The 20,538-nt window shown below is 47.0% G+C and overlaps 3 protein-coding genes across 5 annotated transcripts in view; 1 reads left to right on the forward strand and 2 right to left on the reverse strand.

The window, feature by feature from the left end:
• The window catches only part of LOC135902046 (atrial natriuretic peptide receptor 1-like), a 505,847-nt gene extending 493,285 nt beyond the window's left edge, over positions 1-12,562 (reverse strand). Inside the window, exon 1 of the mRNA XM_065431934.1 lies at positions 12,312-12,562. The gene's annotated coding sequence lies outside the window, so the exon portion shown is untranslated. The remainder of the gene's footprint in view (positions 1-12,311) is intronic.
• On the forward strand, positions 10,092-11,272 carry LOC135902044 (uncharacterized). Its single transcript, XM_065431927.1, has 2 exons — positions 10,092-10,283; positions 10,663-11,272. Exons 1-2 carry the CDS (start codon positions 10,223-10,225, stop codon positions 11,193-11,195), a joined length of 594 nt encoding a protein of 197 aa, XP_065287999.1. The 5' UTR covers positions 10,092-10,222; the 3' UTR covers positions 11,196-11,272.
• Positions 12,563-16,807: 4,245 nt separating the features above from the next.
• LOC135902049 (adenylate cyclase type 10-like) overlaps positions 16,808-20,538 on the reverse strand; it is a 53,245-nt gene continuing 49,514 nt past the window's right edge. For all 3 annotated transcript variants that reach the window (XM_065431939.1, XM_065431938.1, XM_065431936.1), the window contains 2 exons: positions 19,207-19,348; positions 16,808-17,233 (listed from right to left, as the gene is read on the reverse strand). In XM_065431939.1, coding sequence (XP_065288011.1) covers positions 17,095-17,233; positions 19,207-19,348 — 281 coding nt within the window. In that variant the 3' untranslated portion in view covers positions 16,808-17,094. The remainder of the gene's footprint in view (positions 17,234-19,206; positions 19,349-20,538) is intronic.

Below are 20,538 nucleotides of genomic sequence, written 5' to 3' on the forward strand. Positions count from 1 at the left end.
GATGTTGGTCTCTGTTTAAGGGGCATGGATAGGGTTACAATAACTTTCATTGCGTGCTACTTTAGAGTAGTGTGCACTGAAGTGATAGCAATAAATGGCAAAAATCTATGCTCTAACAAGAAGAGATATTGGGCATAGTACAATGGCACTGCCACAGTGGACGCCTGACTCCTATGGAATGTTCGACAATTACCTCCCACGGGGAAAGGCTTTATTTCAGTGCTTTAGCATGTGTATGCCAGGTGAGGGGTGGTTAAGACTCACATATTTTTTGGAGAGTCATGTCATCTTGAAGCCATGTCTGGCAGTCAACACTGTGTTTGTTATGATATCCTTTGCTAAAACAGTTTAAGCTTAAGTTATTGCTGTGGCTCTGCTAAAACAGTATAAGGTTAATGCTATGTTATATAAGAAGTTAAAACACCACGCTACCGTAAATTCCCAAGTGATGCCCCACCCCAAGAGACAACCAGCCCTGTTCTTGGCACAATTTTGTAGTTTTCCAAAGAACACCATTAGATAACCCACCCATTACAATAGCAACGTCCCTTTCGGCAATAATGTTCGTGGAAATTAGGTTAGCTAGCGTGGGAGATAACCAAACAATGCGCACTGCCTAAACTTTGGCTGCGATAACAGGTCACATGCAGGATCTATAAAATAACATGCGCTAGTTCCTGTCATTTCATCTTTTGTTGCGAAGCAGGTACGCAAGGATGGGGGAAAGCTTCAATGTGGAGAATAAAATGGAGGTTGTCTGATGGCACCGAAAGGCCAGCAGCAACATAGGTAACTGCATGCCAATTTCAGCTTGAGCGAAAGCAAGTCGGGCAGTGTAACTCTGCTTATGAAACTCTCCTCTAGGAGTGTCACAGAAAAGGAAAGTTTAACGCTCGTTGAACAATAGTCAACCTGTGTTTTCTGACGGGATTTACAACGGACTTTTTGAATTTCTGCAAGCAGAGAGAGAGCGGCGGGAAGGGCGGTTAGTAACCTTATGCTACAAGACCTGTCAAGGAAGCTCGCATTGGTAACCAAGCTGGGAAACTATAACACCTTGAGCTAATATATTTCCCAAGGAAAAAGTTCAATGTGTGACTTTGTGCCATGACAAACAACAGCCAGAAGCTCCTGATTGACCATGTGGAGATGGTATCGGCCTCCCAAAAGACTGTAGGAACGTTGCACCTGCAGTTGCGCACCTACAGTGACTTCTCCATCGCCAACATGGACCAGACGATTACTGGTGCCTGTTTGTCCTGGACCAGACCCCGATCCACTAGACGAACGCCGCCTTCAAGGCCCTCGTGTCAAAGATCACCGACGTGTTCATTGTGGCTGGCACCTCAATAGTGCAGCCAGCTGACATGAGGTGGATGAAACTATTTACAGCCTTCGGGAGACTTGAGCAACCTTCATTTGAGCTGGGGCAGTGACGTCTAAGGGAAATCTCAAGAAGCTATCACGACAATATATTGCCGACTTCGTTTCCAAGGCTTGGGTGGCTGTGAGTGAAGAAGTTGTCGCCCGCTCCTTCAAGCGGTGCAGTATATCAACCGCCCTCGATGGATCAGAAAATGGAAAGCTTCATGAGCAGCTTCCTTCAGCAGTCCCACTTTCCGCTGCCCTGCCAACCACATCAAACACCATGCGTAAGGTTGTTGTCGACCATTTGTTCGAAAGTAACAGTGACTGTTTGTTCGACCGTTTTGACGATTAATCAATTCAGTGCTAATAAACGTGTGTTCATTCTTCAGCTGCTATACATTTTTCAATTTTTTTTTTTCTTCTGCACAGTGAACGTTGGCCCACCTCATATTTTCACTTGATTTTCTCTCGATTTTAGGTGGGCTCTCTTAGGTTTCTCTGGATATTACGGTAGGATGCAAAATGACAATTTCGGCAGAACCACCTTTGGGAAAGGCAGGAAGGCCTGCACTCATATTGCAATGGTTTAAAAATAAAGTCTTCGTTTCGCCAGAGAAGTGAAGCGTTGATTGTGATAGCGAAGTAATAGACAGCTATACAAAGTAAGGATAGTAGTTTGATCGGCCGTATAAGATTGCAAACCTTCGCTTACTAGCTAAATAACCAGCATGGTGTCAGCGCAGCGCGCACAGGCAAACATGAACACAACGCTCGCTGAGCGCGGACACTCGCTGTCAAAAACGCTGGCGTGAGGAAGCGCGGCAGCAGCAGCGAGCGAAGTGACCTTCGTGCTGTCTATCGCTTCAACGCGAACTGAGCGGCGAAAACGTAGCACGCGCAAAGGTGAGTCGACGACGCACCTAGACTGCCGCACAGCAGCGGGCGAAGTGACCTTTGTGCTGTCTATTGCTTCAACGCAAATTCAGCGGCGAGAACGCAACACGCACAAAGGTATGAACTGTCGAAGCGTCTAGACCTGTGCCTAGACTCTGCCTAGAGTGTACTGGAATACGCTTGGGTGGGACGAGCGGCTGGGGCGGCGCATGCTTTGCGGTGAGGCGCACGACGACGAAAAATACTATGGTGGCGCTGCGATCGAACTGGATTTAGGGTGCCTCGATGTGCGCCCTAATGCCTCGATGCGGACGCGCATCGGGGTACCCTCATGGTCGCGCCGTTGGAAACGCCTGGCGATTCTGCTCGGCGGGGACGTTCGTACTGCTTCGCGCGCTACTGTTTGCGATCAGACCGCCCAAATGGTGTTTATAATTGGACATGACATGCATTTATGCCTAAGGAATAGATGCCTTTCTTTCTCTTCTTTATTTCATTTTATTGATCTTTAATGCCGCTCCGTGACTGCGCGTGCATTGTGGCCTCAGTGTCGGCGTTCATTCTACTGTGTTATTGTACGGTTCCCTTTGGAGAACAAATACTTTTCTTGTTCTTCAAGAAGTATGTATCCCTCGTTTGTATCGTTGCATATATATTTTTCATCAGTAGGTCGTGCGAAGCGCAGAGGGAAAAAACATATGTAGACGTCCTGCTTGCCGCTTCAAACAAGTAAAACATATCGGCCCCATCCGGCGCCCTGTACTCAGATTTACGGGAAATTCTCTGATAGAAAAATAAAAATAAATCTGCAGTACAACATACCATCCATGTTTCCTTCTTCCTCGCGTAACAAAACGCGGAGTAATTTGCACTTATTTTTTTTTTATGGCGGCCAGCACTCGGGTGCACAAAACAGTATTAGGTAGCGATTATATATGCTAATCTTCGGCCCGTAAGCCGTATGAGATTTTGTGTTCTATCCATGCTTAACAACAACAAAACAAATCTCCGCCGCGGGTCGGCTTAGTATCGTACTATCTTCGGGATTTTTTTCCGCGCGTGGACGTGGACGCGATAGTGGGGAAAGTAGCCCTTAACACCTTCGCTGTTAAGATGGGGCGTTGCGCTTCTAAACTCGAGCTCACGGGTCCAAATTAAGTCGCGGAATAACTTTAATAGTGAATTATGAAGTCGAATACGATCTGAATAGCAAACACCATTCAATTATGCTTCATGTTTCTACTTCATTTCGCCTGCTGGCACGTTGAAGGAGATCGCCACAAAATTAAGCCACGGAGGTTACTTTGGTAAAGAGTTCCCGGTCTTCCCGATTGAGTCTGAGTACATACACACACACTGTTGTTCATATTAACGTCCAATAATTGCCTTGATTCCTTTTCTCGGAAAGTCTATTGTTTCACCTGGGGCTGGTGGAGCTTTTAAAAGAAACACGCTTATTCCGGGCAGGAGTTCTCACTGTTTCAATCAGTGCATTTATAATATTTTATAATTTTTTCTCGAGCATATATGTCGTGGAGATGTATGTCTATGTACCATTAGATTTACCTTGAAGTACATTGGACATCTGCATCTCTTCGCGCCGCGCAGTTAATGAACTTGGTTTATTTCTCTATAATACTGTTTTCTTTTATCATTCTCCCTGATCAATATTTCACCAACAAGAAACGCACGTCAAATGACACGATATCAATAACATTTTCTTACGTAGCTTCACGTTGCAGATATATGCGGCTTCTGTGGCAGAAATTACGTGTTACATTTAGAAAACAATGTTAAAAACAGCATTCACCTGGCTAAAACTACAATTGGTACCGGCCGACAAGAGTCACGAGCGCCGCAATGCAAGTAATGCCACAAAAATTTTACTGCACAGACCTTTTCCAAGAAAAACAGGGCGTACGCCAGCGTCCGCGCACCGAACGCGCGCTCGCTAGCAGACGACGCACTTGACAACGACCGCAAAATTGAAGACATGGTGTTGCGTAACACATGCCTGAAACGGTATATACGGAGCAAAAAGGTGTTAATAAAAATTTGCAGTGGAAATAAAACACTGTTATAAGAGCGTACGCGCGCAATCGGTCACAGGGCCCGCAGTGAAATTACGTTGAATATGCCGCGAAGCGCGTCTCCACCCGAATCCAATTAGTGTTCCTGCAGATGCTGCGGCAGCATATACGGGATCACTAAATCCAGTTCGCCCGCAGCGCTCTCGCAAAATTTCTCCACACGAGCGCCGTTCCCTCAACACGGGTCGCTTTCAGGTCATGGCGCACGTGGCCACGGAGTGCGCAGTACAACGCCGCCCCTCTCCCCTTCCTCCAGAACCTGGTGCGCCGCTGAAGACGGCCCTTCCTTCTCGCTTTCCTCCCTTGCGCGCGCGGGATTAAGCGGCCACCGTAGGCTCCCCTAGCACGCTTTCATTCGCACATGCGGCGACGGTGTTATCGCCATTGTGCTTTGTTCGGAGCATCACGACGACTCCGTGGGCAAAAAAAAATAAATAAATAATAATAAATAAATAAAAAAAATAAAAAATGCGCCTGGAGCGTCCATATAATTGATATCGTAATAAAATTTGTGCATTCTCTGTTAGGTTGTTTTTCATGCGAGCTAGCATCTATATACCTTTCATTACGGAAGAACAAATACTTGTTACTTAATTCCAAGGAAGCTTTATTCTTTCAGGCATGTTTGAAACCAACCCACATTAAACACAAGCTGGACTCCCCTATCCTGGCATTCCCTCGATGTCGCGGCACACTTGTGTACTGAGCGTGTGCAAACGTACTTTCAAAACTGTAGGAACTCTACTATGTACTTCTCGCACGTAGGAGCACCACAATAGGCAAGTATGAAGGTTTGTAAACATGATATGTTTTAAATTAATTTAAGGTTGTCTCGCAACGCCGGACAAGGTGTCATCAACTTTGTTGTGACGTCATGACGCAGAGCAAAATTCTGCGATGTGTAGTAACAAGGTTAGGTATGACTGCTGCTCATAAAAATTGGTAGGATACCCTAATCGGGTGTCTCTCATTGGCACTCGCACTTCGGCGTTGGTGTTCTTTAGGTTAGGCGAGCGATTGTCTTTCCCCTGGCACGATATGCGGGCGAGGAGGAATCGCAGCGCGCGCCACCTTGAGGGGCGTAGCCCTCTACCAAGCGGTGCACAAAGCGCACCTTATGCGCCCTCTCCGGTGTTGACGTTGACGTCAGAGCATGTAACGAGCGCGCGCAGCTGCTGCGAGCAAGCGAGCAGGTGCGCGCTGGGAGAGGAGAAGGGAGAGAGCGATGTCACATCCGCTCTCATAGGCAACTGTTTAGTCTATGCCAGGGAAATGTTTTCCATTAATTAGCCGGTTAAATATTATGCCATCTCCTTGTGTGTGACGTCATTACTTCCGCTTTCTACTTCCGGGTTTCCAGGAATTTCACCAAACTCGTGCTCACGTGGCGGGTCTCTAAAGTGTACGATTATGTGCGTTGATATGCGGTAATGAGCGATTTCTAATTAATTCCAATTGTTCCAGACACTTCAGTAACTCAACTTATAACTAACTTTTTCCAGAGTTAAAAGAAATGCAAATGCCACGTAGCTGGACATAACCAATGTTATGCCGTTTGCCGTCGCTTTCAGATACTCAGATTATCTTGTTTATTTGCCTAATTAGATAATTCGTCCTAATTAACTAATCAACTTCTCAAATATTATAGTTAGATGAAAAGTGTCAACGAGAAAATTGTAGCGCAACATGAAAAACTCCCGATACAGCTTTTTGTTCGATACGGCTACGTAAAAGTGTTCTTGCAAGCGTGAAACAAGCCCGCAAATGAAATTATAAGGTTTTACGTGCCAAAAGCACTTTGTGATCTTTCTGATTATGAGGCACGCCGTAGTGGAGGACTCCGGAAATTTCGCCCATCTGGGGTTCTTTAACGTGCACCTAAACCTAAGTACACTGGTGTTTTCGCATTTCGCCCCCATCCCGGCCGCCGTGGCCGGGATTCGATCCCGCAACCTCGTGCTCAGCAGCCTAACACCACAGCCACTGAACAACAACGGCAGGTGTATGTGATTATGAGATCGCAATGTTATAAGAGCGACTTCTCCGACAACCACTAGTGGTACGTATGTTGGCTAATAATGCAGCAATTAGTGAACATGCTCCTTCTTTTTTTCTTTTTTAGCACGTCGAAGTATACATTAAGGGAAACAGTCGCCACGTCCATTCCCTTCGGTCGTTCTGGATAGCAGAAAGAATTTGCATAGAACTGGCTATGGAGAATACTAAAGGACGACCGGAGGCGTGCAGTTATATGACGAGCCTAGAGCGAAAGTACGCTGCCCGTTCCCTTCACATTCGCTCACGCTGCTGGATAAGCAAGACGGCATCCAAGTTATGACTCATGACACACAGATCATTGCAAATGGTGAACTGACGACGAAATTCAGTGTAGCTACGGCGAAACGATCTGACGTCTTTTAAAGTGAAGCTTTCTTTGCCTCTTCCTTCGACTTTCCCACTGCTGCTGCTGCTGCTGTGGCTGCTGCCACAGCAGCGTGTCAGAGCGTGTGTATACATGACAGGAGCGAGTCGAGAGGAAAGGCGACGCGAGAAACCGGTTTGGGCCCCACCACGTCGAATGTGCACAATGCCTCCTGAAGCTCTATTGGCGTCGCTACATTAGCCTATTGACAGCTGTAATTATCCGTGACACCCCTCAAAAGCATTGCAGAAACTGCAGCGCTTCCCTTTCTATTAACGTGCGAGTCTATAGGGAGGACGTAGATAGAGCTGTAGGGAGGAGGAAGAAGATTCAGTTCTCATACGAGGAGAGAGGGGGGAACGGTGCCGTGAGAAGGCAAGGAAACCCTGCAAATATAGACACCACAGCGGTTGCGGGAAAACTGGATACATTTATATTCAAGGTACGGTACAGTACGTCCCTGCTATTTCTCAAAAATGAACACCATGCAAATATGTCAAGCGGGTAAATTACCAGGGCGTGCAGAAGGAGAACGGCATTAATTAAAGTGCGTCGCAAGGTCCAGGCAACAATACGGAAGTGGTGGACCGTTAAATCAACACTTCTCTGTGCCCGCCGCAGTAGCTTTGCGGCTATGGCATTGCTAGAGGTCGCGAATTTTTCCCGATCGTGGCAGCAGCATTTTGACGAGGGCGAAACAGAAAACGCACGTGCACTTAGATTTTGGCACACGTTAAAGAACATCACACCGTTGTCAAAATCAATCCGGAGTTCGCCACTACGGCGTGCCCCAGAATCCGATGGCGGTTTTAGCGCGTGCAGCCCGTAGTCCAATTCAAGTTTAATACTTCTGTCACGATGCGATGTGCCATGTGAGGAAATGTCAACGCTCAACCCTCTCAGAGGTTATAAAATATGGTGCACAACAACGCCTGAAGCAAACGCCTCTCCCTGTGTGTTCTGTGAACTACGCAGACAAACAACAGTGGTTCACGCAATGTAGCGTTTAACATATCCTCACCCCTCTCGTGTTAAACTTTGAACAAATTAAATTTCGCCGTCAACATCACCGCTAATTATCGTCAGTCAGAGCAAGCAGCACAGAAAGCTTCGCTTACATCGATTGTCACAGTGCGTAGGGTCTGCATATTTTTTTTCATTTTTTTTTAGATCATGCGACTTCGTACACGGCTGTTACGGCGGTGCGGAGAAAAATGTGCGACCGCGGCAAGGGGTGTAAGCGCAATGAAAAAGCTCTCGTGTTTGACTGCGCGTTTACAGGGCAGACACTTGTCTTTCGAGTAATGGTAGCGCGAGCACATCGCGACCTTCAGCCACGTTCAGTAGAAACAGCATACACATGCCACAGCACATGTACAGCTTGGAACGAGGCGATTTTGAATTTGCTCTTATGGTAAACAGACACCCACAGTACAAGTACGGCATCAAAGGGAGGTACGTGTGAAGACGCCGTCAATGGACACGCACCGAGCATGGGATTCAAGAATAAGTGGGAACATGTCGGAGTTCTGGCAACGGAATGAAATCCACCTTTTTTTGGCTATATTTGGATCGAGTCTCCGATAGTTCTGTCTGCCATCAATAACATTGAAAGAAACGGGAGTCTGCATCCTATATTCTTCAAATCATTCCCACCGATAATGAATAAGTATTCTTAAGCTAGTTCCTTTGTTGTCAACGATCAGCAGAAACATGCATGGTGCATTTCCAGATGCCGAAACATCTTTTTCGTTTTAGAGTGCAGCTCATAGGCGCCCGTTCTTGCGTCGACGGCGGCGGCATAACCAAGCGAACGAGCACAGCGTAAGATGAGAGAACGAACGCGGAGGGGGAGATGAAAGGCGCGAGCCGCGAACAACGGAGACCAATGAGAGCGGCTCCTTCAGTGTCGTGCGCGCGCGAAACTGGCGTCATTCGGACCCGCCCGACCGCTCGATGCGTACACTCTCAAGTGAAATTACACCCTTTTTCCACACAACAATAATCGTCATCCGTCTTGTCCGCATTTCCTTTCTTTAACGCGGCGAGCCCGGTACTTATAAGTCACGAATGTCATGCCCGTTATCAGCATGACAGAGCATTCTCGATAGGAATGTAGCGAGCGCAGCATTTTCAAGGAAGGAATCCCAAGCAAGACAGATGACGATTATCGTTGCGTGGCAAATATACACCCCAAAGGGTGTACATTTGTTTAGGAGTGCACTCTAAGATAAGTTTACAGCCTTTGGGATGTTTACATCCTTTGGAACATTTGTTTAAGAGTGCACTCTAAAAAAAGTTTACGCCCTTTGGGATGTATATTTGCCAGACATCAATAATCGTCATTTGCCTTGCCCGCATTTCCTTTCTTTAGCGCTGCGAGACCGGTACTTCCAAATCACGAACGGCATGCGCGTTATCAGCATGACAGAGCATTCTCGGCAGGAAAGTAACGAGCGCAGCGTTTTCAAGGAAGGAAATGCGGGCGAGACAGATGACGATTATTTTTGTGTGGCAAGTATGCACACAAAGGGTATAGCCATTTCTTAGAGTATACTCGTATCTATTCACAGCTCGTATTGTACTATCGTCTGCTTGCGTCAGCTCTCGCTCGTGCTTGTTTGTTTTGATTTCGTTCGCGGTTGTTTAGATTGTCATGGTTTGCGATTGTTTTGCGATGTGTCTGTACACTCTTTAGCAAAATTACACCCTTTTGCCACACAACGATAATCGTCATCTGTCTTGTGCGCATTTCCTTTAACGCGGCGAGCCCGGTACTTCCCAGTAACGAACGGCATGCGCGTTATCAGCATGACATGGCATTCCCAACATGAAAGTAGCGGGCGCGGTGTTTTCAAGAAAGGAAACGCAAGCAAGGCAGATGATTATTGTTGTGTGGCAAAGATACCCCAAAGGGTGTGACAATTAACGAATTTCACGCTTGAGTGCGGAACGAGCCAACGCTTCAAGAGATTAATGATGAAAGGCGTACCTGTGCTTCACGGCCGAGTTGAAACAGGGCGGAGAATCCACCAACGCTCGCCTTCCAGAGCATAGTAATTCCATGGTTACTACGTTCTTGCTTTGCTACCTCCGTGGGAGACCATCTTGCTGACGCGACTAGACTAATAGTGAGCATGAGATAATAGTGTTAGATAATAGTGCGCATGACACCCTTTTCACCTTATTTGCCCACTCTATCTCATCTCACCTATAAGCTACAGCTGATACAGGCACCGCCCCACCCCCTCCCCAAGTCAATCCGTAGTAAGGAAAGCAACCTTGGGGAAGGGTGACAGCTTCCGTGAAAAGTATCAGTTAGTCCAACAGCAACGTCCGTTGGCTGCGCTGCAGTGAAAAGGCTGTATATTAAGCGTTTCCGCAAAGCTTCGGTCGTCATTCTTACCCGCAGCACAGTCGGCACGGTACGTTCCCGGTGATCACCAAGATGCACGCCCTAGCGTTGTCTTTCCTCGTCGTCCTGCTGCCCCGTCTGGCGCTTGTCAGTGGTAAGTATTGGCGCATTTTAATTTTTCACGTCTGAATAGGCATCTCCTTAGTACTGCTAATGCAGCGTACCTTGCGTTTCCGTTGCCATGCGGGGCACTGTTAAGTCACTGTTTAGATGTCTTTTTTTTTTCATCGATTCCTGGCGATATGCTGGGCCGTCGTTTTGTTTCTAGGATTCCTTTTCTCTCCAATGCAGCTACAACTGTAATCGACGCTGACGTGTTGACGGTATTCGTGTCTGTATTTCGTATGGCCGTCTCGCCATGCCTTTGCATGCGTGTGAACATTTTACTGTACCCCACTCCCTTTATTATTTTTTTTTCGTACATTCCACTTTCGCAATCGCTAAGTTTGGTCTCTTGCTTCTCGCGTTTTCAGGTAGCAGCGTGCGGTTAAACCTGTCCTCAGACACAGACTTCATCGAGGCAAGCCGCTCCATTCCGGTGTCACTCTTTCCTCTGGCGCTAGCACTCGCCGGCCCAGCCGTCGCCGTGGCCCTGGGCACGCTGAAGCCCGTACTGCTTGTGCTGGGACTCCTCTACTTGGCGCTATTCGGCCTCACGCACGTCCCCATGGTCGGCGACCTGCTTCAGGCCAGCTTCCACGCCTTCGGCTCTGTCGTCGTAGACAGCGTGTCTCCCGACCTGGGGCGTGACCTGCTTCGCGTTGTGGGCCTCGACACCGAAGCCTGCCGCACCCGCGCAGTGTGCGAGATCACCGAGGACGCCGTCCGAAAATACCCCACGGTCGCGGCCATGCTGCGATCGCTCACCGGAGCCGTCCAAGCCCACGGGAACAACGAGAATCTGCTCAAGGGGCTGCTGGGAGGACTGTCCGGTCTCGGCTGCGAGTCGCTCTACTCGACGTGTTCTCAATCGCCGTTAGGCAGGTTTCTCAAGAACACGTCGTAAATATTGTGCAGAAAAGAAAATTCGTAGGTTCTTCCAATTTAGACACTTTTAAATAAAGAACGATTTTAGTCCCATGACGGTCGAACTCTTCAAGCGCTTCGGGGTTGGGTAGAACACTATTGCATCATTCCGCATGCGCCAGTTTATTTGGCGTGCGCACCTGTTTAACACCGTTTCAAACATAAGGTAGCATAGGGTTGCAAATAACACGCAATGCCATTGCGAATGACAATGACCCACGCTTTCATGCTCGTCTGACTTATACGCACTGGCCTTCGTCGCGTCTCATGAATGTTTGCACTTCTGACATAACGTACAGAACATGCGCACTTCGACATTTCTACAACTCGTACACTCTTGGCTCGTGAAAGGCGATGGCGTGATAAGCGATCGAGCTGCTGCCCGAGATCGCGAGATCAAATCGCGGCTCATGGCGGTCGCATTTCTATGGGGGCGAAAAAAAAAGAAAAAAAAACAAACGTGTGTCATGCATCGAGTCCACGTTGAACTTAAGGTGGTCTAAATTCACTACGGCGCGCCTAATGATCATATCGTGGTTTTGGCGCGTGAAACCCCCGACTTTCATTAAATCATTTCAGAGGGTCGCGCTGAGTTCCTATACGTAAAACGTGCATTCTGCTTCATAGTCGCATGCGCGCACAGCCGCCAACCACAATGGCGACCCTCACGGCGTCCCCACTGTGCGCTTTCGAGACGTTAAATCCTGTACATTAATTCAGGTTATAGGACGACGGCCATACAAGCGCTCACAATGACCTACGTACTATGCGCGTGATTTCCGCTGCAAACTGAGCTATGGACATCTAATCAGGCTGCGGTTCGCTCGCCAGTCCGCAGGCGCGAGTCCTGCATGCTTAGCCCACAGATGTGGGTGTCGCGGTGGAAAAAAACATTTCTGGACATTCTCACTTGCGCAACATATCGATAACTTCACCGATTATAGTTTTCATATGACTAGCTGACACAGTAGGTACGCGCATGCTTGTTGCTTTCTTTAAGACAGAATATGAGAACGTTGGAGAAATATGGGAGAGGCCTTTGCCCTGCAGTGGGCGTAACCAGGCTGATGATGATGATGAAAACGTTTTCACTTACCAGTGGCCAAGAACGAATTAGCGGCTATAGCTTTCGGGTGCCCTTTGTTGAGCGTCGCATACCGGCGTCGGCTTTTTCCGCGCGATGATTTCGGACGTGGCACAAATCCCGACAGAGCACGTCACGGAGCAGACGCCGTAGTAGCTGACACTCACCAATATGCACTAAGTCACCCGCAGGACGAAGGAAGACGCGCACAGCTACAAAGGAACAGGCCCGGCCAAGAACGGTCGGGCCTGTTCCTTCGTGCTAGCCAGCCGCACAACGCAGCGTTCCGGGTACGAAAGCGACTCGAAAGGCACAAATCACGGGCACCTACTGCGTAGTGTCGAAGAGACGCGCTTCGGTGGATTGCGAACTTTGTTCTTTATTTGAAAAAGAAATCGTGAGTTCTGGTACCACGGTTGCTAAGCCGCAGCGGAAAAGATATGCACTGTCATTTGCAACGCGACGGCTGTTCCACCCAGCGTCTGATGTCGGTCGCCAACGCAGACGCTTTTGTCTGCGGGGGACCACCAGTGATGCGTGCTCGGCTGAACGGGATTCCCGGTCAATCGCTTTCGAGGATACCGAATATGGCAATTCAGTTCTGCGGTAGCCCGCAGGGTGGAGTAAAGTTTGTATGAAAGGGAAGAACTGTCATTCACTGAACTGTAGCCTTTGTATAGTTCCGTGCTACGGCCGGGTAAATGACAATGTTCACTATCGGGGACACCACGCCATGCCATCCCGAGACTGACTTGTGGAAATAAAGCAAGTCAGACGCAGACAGCACTTTCGAAAACCACGAGTAGCATCCATGTGACGCCGATAGGGCCGGTGCCGAGACTCGTAAGAGGCAATTAGCAAACTCGAAGACACACCTGATAGAGTACTGATTTGTTTACCATAGGAATGGACGCGGTATGTGACGACGGTCTCGGAAAATCGAAGAAAGGTGATTCAAATATAATGATAATTTTGGTGCCGCGTTTCAGAGCGTGGATGGGTATACGTACGATTATTGACAATACGAATAAACGAAATTTCCCCTAATTGGTGTTTGGTTAGCATGCTTCGGGGGCGTATTGTATAATTGCGGAACTGGAATTATAATACATTATAGTTACAAAGCAAAAACTTTGCCATTAACGCTGCGCCTCACATCATTTTCAAGATTTCAGTATTGCATTTTTTTTCCCACTGTGGACAGACGGTAACTCGAACAGCAATGTGGTTCGCTGCAGATGATTAGCACTTAATTTTGAGAACTGACTCAATTAAATGCACAGTTCCTGGGAATGCTTTCATTGCGCAACCCCAATTTCGCACTTACAGCATGAACCTAAATTACTGCAAAAGATTATTTAGCAAAATTACTATTTACAAATATTATTGCTAAATTTTTCTAATCATTGTGTTGGCGAATACCATGCACACTCGCCGCTGCTGTGACCATCAGTGAGTAAAGTTATCATCGATTCGGCTACCTTTAATAATCTGATAACAGTTGTCGCAAAGCACGTGTTGTAGGGCGTGGTATAATAATAATATTTGGGGTTTTACGTGCCAAAACCACTTTCTGATTATGAGGAATGCCGTAGTGGAGGACTCCGGAAATTTTGACCACCTGGGGTTCTTTAACGTGCACCTAAATCTAAGCACGCGGGTGTTTTCGCATTTCGCCCCCATCGAAATGCGTAGGGCGTGGTCATTTTTAAGTTTTGTGCAATTTTTAAAAAATCGCCTGTGGCAGATAGTATAATCCTTATTCTTGAGCTGTATTATTCGAAGAGGAGGACGTTATAATTGCACGAGAAGAAGAAACACATTGTAAACGAATGAACAAAATCACTAATTAACTTCTCAGTTAATTAACTTTAGGTACACATTGCAATTTCGGAATTGTAGCCAGTGAACTGGAGGGGAGGGTGTGCCAAATTACGATCATCCGTTAAGTATATACGGTTATGCGGCCGTTGCGTCGCTTATCACCGTTCTTGGAGCGCATGCATTTTGAGCGTCGGCGTCCCTCGGCGCAACCGCACGAACGCGTGCGTGCCACTATGCCTCGCGCGTTCGTCGTCGTCTTCCACAGCTGGCTCCGACGCCGCTGATCACGCCAGCGCTTCCACATTTTAACGCGACAGCGTTAAGGAGCTCGTGTCGCAGAAAAGCCGGTGTCGTTGGCGTCGGTGGCGTTGGCCGTGAGCGATAAATCCCAGCAGGCACTTCATGAATAAAAAACAACTTTTTTCTTTCTCTATGGTTTCCATACTACACCTCCATCTGCGAAGGCGCTGACGCATTAGGGAGCATCGTATTCGTCAGACATATTTTTTGCTGATTCACATGATTATTAGGCGCCTCCTGCGCACAAGTTGAAACATATAGCCTAGAAACTACTAGTTTCTCTGCGCGCACGCGCCTGGCCATACTTTCTTTTTTTAAACGAAACTTTATACGTATTTGATGAATTTTGAAGATAATCTAACCGCTCTCGAATGCACCAGTGCACACTGACATGTGCGATCGGTTGGTTTCGAACTAAGTTCTCCGTCCTTGCGCCATTAAAATCAATCAATCAATCAAAAAATTGGCAGTCACTTTAGCACACGCCAAAGAGGGTAAAGGTGAAAGCCTGCGCGCTCAAGAGACATTCGCTGCATTACTTGACATTCTCATTCGAATGCATTGTTACTACTTATCACTTGTTTTCTCCCACCAGTGGTCGTAGTTTCCAGTGCCTTATTTGACGCTGCCTTAACTAACTGTGCCTAAATGAACTTCGCCCCGATTAACACCAAAGGTCGTGGGTTCGACTCCCACCAAAGGTCGTGGATTCGAGGGCCTTAACTCTATACTAATTAACTGTCCCTTAATTAATCTCGCCTTAACACAATAGGTCGTGGGCTACGACTCCCACATAGGCTAGATGGTACGACTCCCACTGAAGATCGTGGGTTCGAGTGCCTGAATTAACTCTATGCAATTAACTTCCTCGCCCCCCTTTTTTATGCGTTGCATATTGCAATCACTCAGTTCAGCCCTTGGGCGCGGCCGGGTAGCCACCATTGAGGGTATGAGCCATTGTTCATTGCTGCGCGTCTCATGTGTGGGTCTATTCTCTTTTAAGTTTGCTATGTTTGTTATTAAGTTGCTTCTATTTTTATGCGTTGCATATTGCGATCACTCAGTTCAGCCCTTGGGCGCGGCCGGGCAGCCACCATTGACCTTTAGCGCAACCACGTGACGTGACGTCACGACAGCCGGAGGAAAAGCTGGGCCCCAACTCGTGCAATATGCAACGCATTCTTGGCTTAACCAAGCTAAGCCTGGTCATTTTTTGCACGATGAGCGGCATTGGAGCCAGCTGTGGAAGAAGACGACGACGAACGTGCGGACAGTGGCACGGGCGCGTCTCTGCGAGAGGCGAGCTCACGCGATTTCTGTACCGCACGGCACGTTTTCAAGGCCACCGTCTGATGACGTATTGAAGGTTTTCGAGCTGAAGACGACCAGCGTCGCGCAATCCGCCTGGCCGTTGAGGCCGTGAAGACTCACTGTTCTCAACGCGCGGGGACTGCTTCGTCCTCCTCCCCTACCTACGTGTAGGTTAAGAGGCGGGCACCCCAGCTCGGTGGAACAATAAAGTTTTCAATCAATCAATCAATCAATCAATCAATCAATCGCCTTAATAAGTAAATCGATCCCTAACTAAATCAACTCGGTTCCCCCAGCACGGATGGCCGATGCTCTAACCAATGTTTCTTTCTTCAATAAGGAAAAAAAATTAGCCCACGGACGCCCATGCATAAGAAAGGCGGAATAAAACGCGAATTTTCATCTTTGACCACGTCGTCTGTTACAGCGCAACACCATTTTGTTGCTGAATAAAGCCCCCACTTGCTCTGCAAGGTACACCAATGGTGGCTGAGGGACACTTTGTCGATGAAATGTATAAGTACAGCGCGTTTCTGGTCGCATTTTTTTTTTTTTCATATCGTCTGCTTTTTTCAGCCCACAAAATTTCAGACACGTATTGCATCGATTGGAGGTTTCTCAATGCAAGTGCTCGGATCAGTCGAATGTTTTGCGTTTAAATTTATAATGAGCTATTTATTAAACTAACCAATTAGACTAATCGCGAAAGAAACTAATTTGTTCTATAATAGTTATTTGCGTTCGCGTGCCGCAGGCCTTTTTTTTTTTTGCCTTTGCACGGATCGGCCACGACAGCCTGTAGAGAGGAGCGCCTCGTCGACGTCGCGCGAATCAACAGCCTCAATCACACCTGTGTGCAACTGCAGCTAAGTGTAACAACCTGTCCAAGTATAGGGCACAGCTCCAGGTAGCGTGAATGCACTACGTGTCGACCCTACCTCAGCCATGGTTTGCTACAGGTAAATTTGACATAGTCGCTCTCGGCTACGTTCACGGCTCTCTCGCTGTAGCTTTCTCGGTCTACTACACCGACTGGTTGAGAAGCAGAAAGGTGGCGAGGTGCAACTCGCACGACAGGGGACAAGAACGCAAAGTTTATTTCGCGTAATATTACAAATGCACGTACAGTTTTTTTACACAGTATTGTAAATATCGAACTAAACAACAAATTAAGTATTTGAATAATTAGATATCGAGATATATCGGAGGAAATATATCATCCGGGTCGAATTTACCGATATTTACTACTTCTCTTTTTTTCTCCAACACCGCGTGCTCTTGCGCGCCGGTGCAATATGCGCTCTGAAAAAGAGTGCGCAGGCCGGAACAGCGCGCCGCGCCAAGCGGATGGCGGCGCCCTTCACTTCCACTTGATCTCGGACAGGTGGCGCTGCGCGCGACGCCCCCAGTAGGAGGAGCGCCAGTGGAAGGAGCGCTTGAGCTCCTTCGCTCGCCGGAGCCATTCCTTGCAGCTCTGGTCCAGGCCGCACGAGGACGTCCTGCGTGAGAAAAATCAATCAATCAATCAATCAATCAATCAATCAATCAATCAATCAATCAATCAATCAATCAATCAATCAGTCAGTCAATCAGTCAATCAATCAATCAATCAATCAATCAATCAATCAATCAATCTTATGGATGCAGAATTAGTTATGTACACAGGAAGATGCACAGAATGGCTTTAGGAGCTGTAGCTACATAGGCTTACGAGCCACCGGCTTTGCAAAAACAAGCTGAATTGCAGCTAAGCGTTGGCAAGTAGTCCCGAATTAAAAGCTTTAATCTGTGGTAATTTTTTTTAGACCTGCACGGTCAATTAGATTGGTTGCGCCAGGCCTTCACCGAGCGGAGATTCACACTTTTCGCGCAACCCGCGAGACCGTGTCCCGCAGTTTTTAGCGGCTGACATTACTTGCCGATTAAATCAAATGAAAAGATGTCATTACCTTAAAGTGGAAATTCTGAAAAGGGCTGCGGGGGTAAGAGCATCTTGACAAAAGCCGAAGAAACGCGAATCTTATCTGACAGAATGCATGCCTCAGGTATTACATTCCAGCCGTTATAAAAAATATATCCTAACCTAATCTTGTACAAGCAGCATCTTTAAAGATACCATAACTAAAGAAAACTAATTTACTCATGACTACTCACACAGTTAGTCGGCGTAAGCAATTTGAGCGACTATACGACGTTGCTGCAGCAGCATCGTATAGTCGCAACAGCATCAGAAGCAGAGGGGGGCTCCCCTCTGGCCCCCTTCCTCGCCTCAGCAACAATAATATATGCAGATATGGTCCAGCAACGAGAACAATAAAGACAAGGCCACATTTACGTAGCAACTGTGAAAATTTTTATGAAATTTCTTTCGGTATAATCAAAAGAAGCGCAGGGCTTCTGAACATACAGTTAAAATATTCACCAAGAATTTTCATGATAACTTATTTTTTTATGATAATGCCAACGTTGCTGATTAACGTTTCCTCAAACATATTGATTATAAGTAAAGCATCTCAAAGAAATTCACACATAAGAGGTTGTCGTCATTGCACACGCAAAGTGCTCTGTTGGCTTCTTATGCTCGGCACGGTTGCTTGCAGCCGTCTGCTCATTTATTTGCTCTTCTTGTGCGACACATTTTGTACATTGGTTGTTGGTTCTCTGATTTCTTTTCTTTCCCTACTTTGCACCCATTCCAGCTTTATTTTGATTAGACACACGACAGGTTTCAGACAAGGTGACACTAATGCTATACTCGGTGACCACTACGTAATACACTTTAGGCTCCGCCCACAAAACCACGCTGCATGTGCCTTTAGTGTCTACATGATACAAAGTACTGTTCCCGAGAGAAGCCTACATCGCAAGGAGGTAGCCTCCGCCATGACGTCGCGGAAGTAATTGCCTCGTCATTATCTGCAAATTACATTTGAGTTGGGCCTTGGTATACTTGCCACTGCCTTCTTAGGCTGTCAGCGACTATAAGTATAACTTGCTAATAGCAAGCAAAATTTTTCGTGACGACTGATTCCGGAGGCGCATATGACAACCAAGAGGCTTCACGCAAGGGGCCTCACGAACCTGTTCAAAAACAAAGTATAATTTAACAGCAAATAAAGAAATGATGCCTATTTACCTTGAGCAGCTTTAGTGCCCCAAGATAAACCTGGCACATTTTATTAAGAGATCCCTGAGACTCTAGAGAAAGTCTGGGACATTTTGTATATCCTGTTACTTGCATCAAGCACCAAACTTGGCACCGAGTTTGAAAGCGCTTCATTCAAACATAATTCCGATTGCGTTGACGTAATAGTGTTTCACACCTCCACAGCTGGCGCGCTACCTCCAGTGAGAACATCTCCCTCCGGCACAATCATGATGCCGGATCGTTCAAATGACTGGGCCCTCCCTTCTAGCGCTCGTTAATCCCTTATAGTAACGCACGAGAACGCGAACAAGATCGTGCATTTACCACATAGCCATGGCCGCGGTGAGGTAGAACTCGATCTCGTTGTTGTTGGTGTACGGCGCCTTGCTGCACTGGCTGATGGCGAACTCCAGGCACGTCTTGTACAGCTCCTGCACGTTGTCCAGCGCCGGCACGTCGATGCCAACTGCGCCGTCGAAACATTGCGCGCTTTCATAAGCTATCCAGGTTGCGGAGTGACTACGTCATCGCATGCTTAAACAAGTCACGAGACAAAGAAAGAACACTGTATCGTAGCTGCTCGCGTGTTCACTTTCTAAGGACTGGTCAGTCCGTAAAGTAACGAAGTTCACGAAAATAGCTGAAATCGTGAGGCGGGTGTTCGCGCCAGCGCGCTGGCATTGTTATTGTCTGAGAAGAAATCTCATTCTCATATGAAACATGAGTGGTGCTTGTGCATGTGCCCTTTGTGTTTTGTTGCTGTTAGCCACGTATTAGTCACGTATAGTTTAGCCAAGAACTGAACATCGTATCTTTGAAAAGGCATTTACAGCGAGAGACAAAGCGAAGGAGAGAGACCGGACATATGCGCTGCCTACAAGTGAGCGTTTACGGATATAACAGAACGAGCAAAATAAACATACAAAGACAGTACGCATGCCCACCTGGACATGCCAATACCTTGACAATTCACTGAACCCAACCTGTGCAGCTTGCGACAAGGTTGAGCCAGCCACAGCACACCATCTACTATGGACATGTTCTGGCCTATCCTCGCTGCGAAGAATCTGCCTTGCTGGGCTACATAGCTCAGTCGTTGCGCTAAACGACTGTATCCGTCCAAGAGGGACCTCTGCCCACCGCAAAGCGATTTACGATTGCTTGCTGCTCTACATTTAAGGAGCAAAACAAACTGATCTAGGCACCTGGCCGGAAACACCGTAGGGGTTGTCTTATACATACATACATACATACATACATACATACTTACATACATACATACATACATACATACATACATACATACATACATACATACATACATACACACACACACACACACACACACACACACACACACACACATATATATATATATATATATATATATATATATATATATATATATTCCTTTCTTAATAGACGTGCTTATTTTTCTCTCTCTCCAAAACACCCAACATGTCGCTTTAGGAAATAACACAAAAGTGCACAGCCTTCGACAACTGATGTTTCAACACACAATCACACTAAAAAATTGTTTATGGTCATGCTTTCTTCATAGCAAATTGCATGAATTTGAAGGTTCAGGAACTTCAGAACGGCTACGCTTAGCATATCCTAAATCCTGTGTTAAATATATATTTAAGGAAGCCCATC

The sequence above is a fragment of the Dermacentor albipictus genome, chromosome 4, assembly GCF_038994185.2.
Source record: "Dermacentor albipictus isolate Rhodes 1998 colony chromosome 4, USDA_Dalb.pri_finalv2, whole genome shotgun sequence".
Taxonomy (NCBI): domain Eukaryota; kingdom Metazoa; phylum Arthropoda; class Arachnida; order Ixodida; family Ixodidae; genus Dermacentor; species Dermacentor albipictus.

Bases quoted from the DNA above. Each gene is read 5' to 3' on its own strand.
- LOC135902044 (XM_065431927.1), top strand. From the start codon at position 10,223: ATGCACGCCCTAGCGTTGTCTTTCCTCGTCGTCCTGCTGCCCCGTCTG. The intron at 10,284-10,662 runs GTAAGTATTGGC...TCGCGTTTTCAG, and splicing joins CCGTCTGGCGCTTGTCAGTG to GTAGCAGCGTGCGGTTAAAC.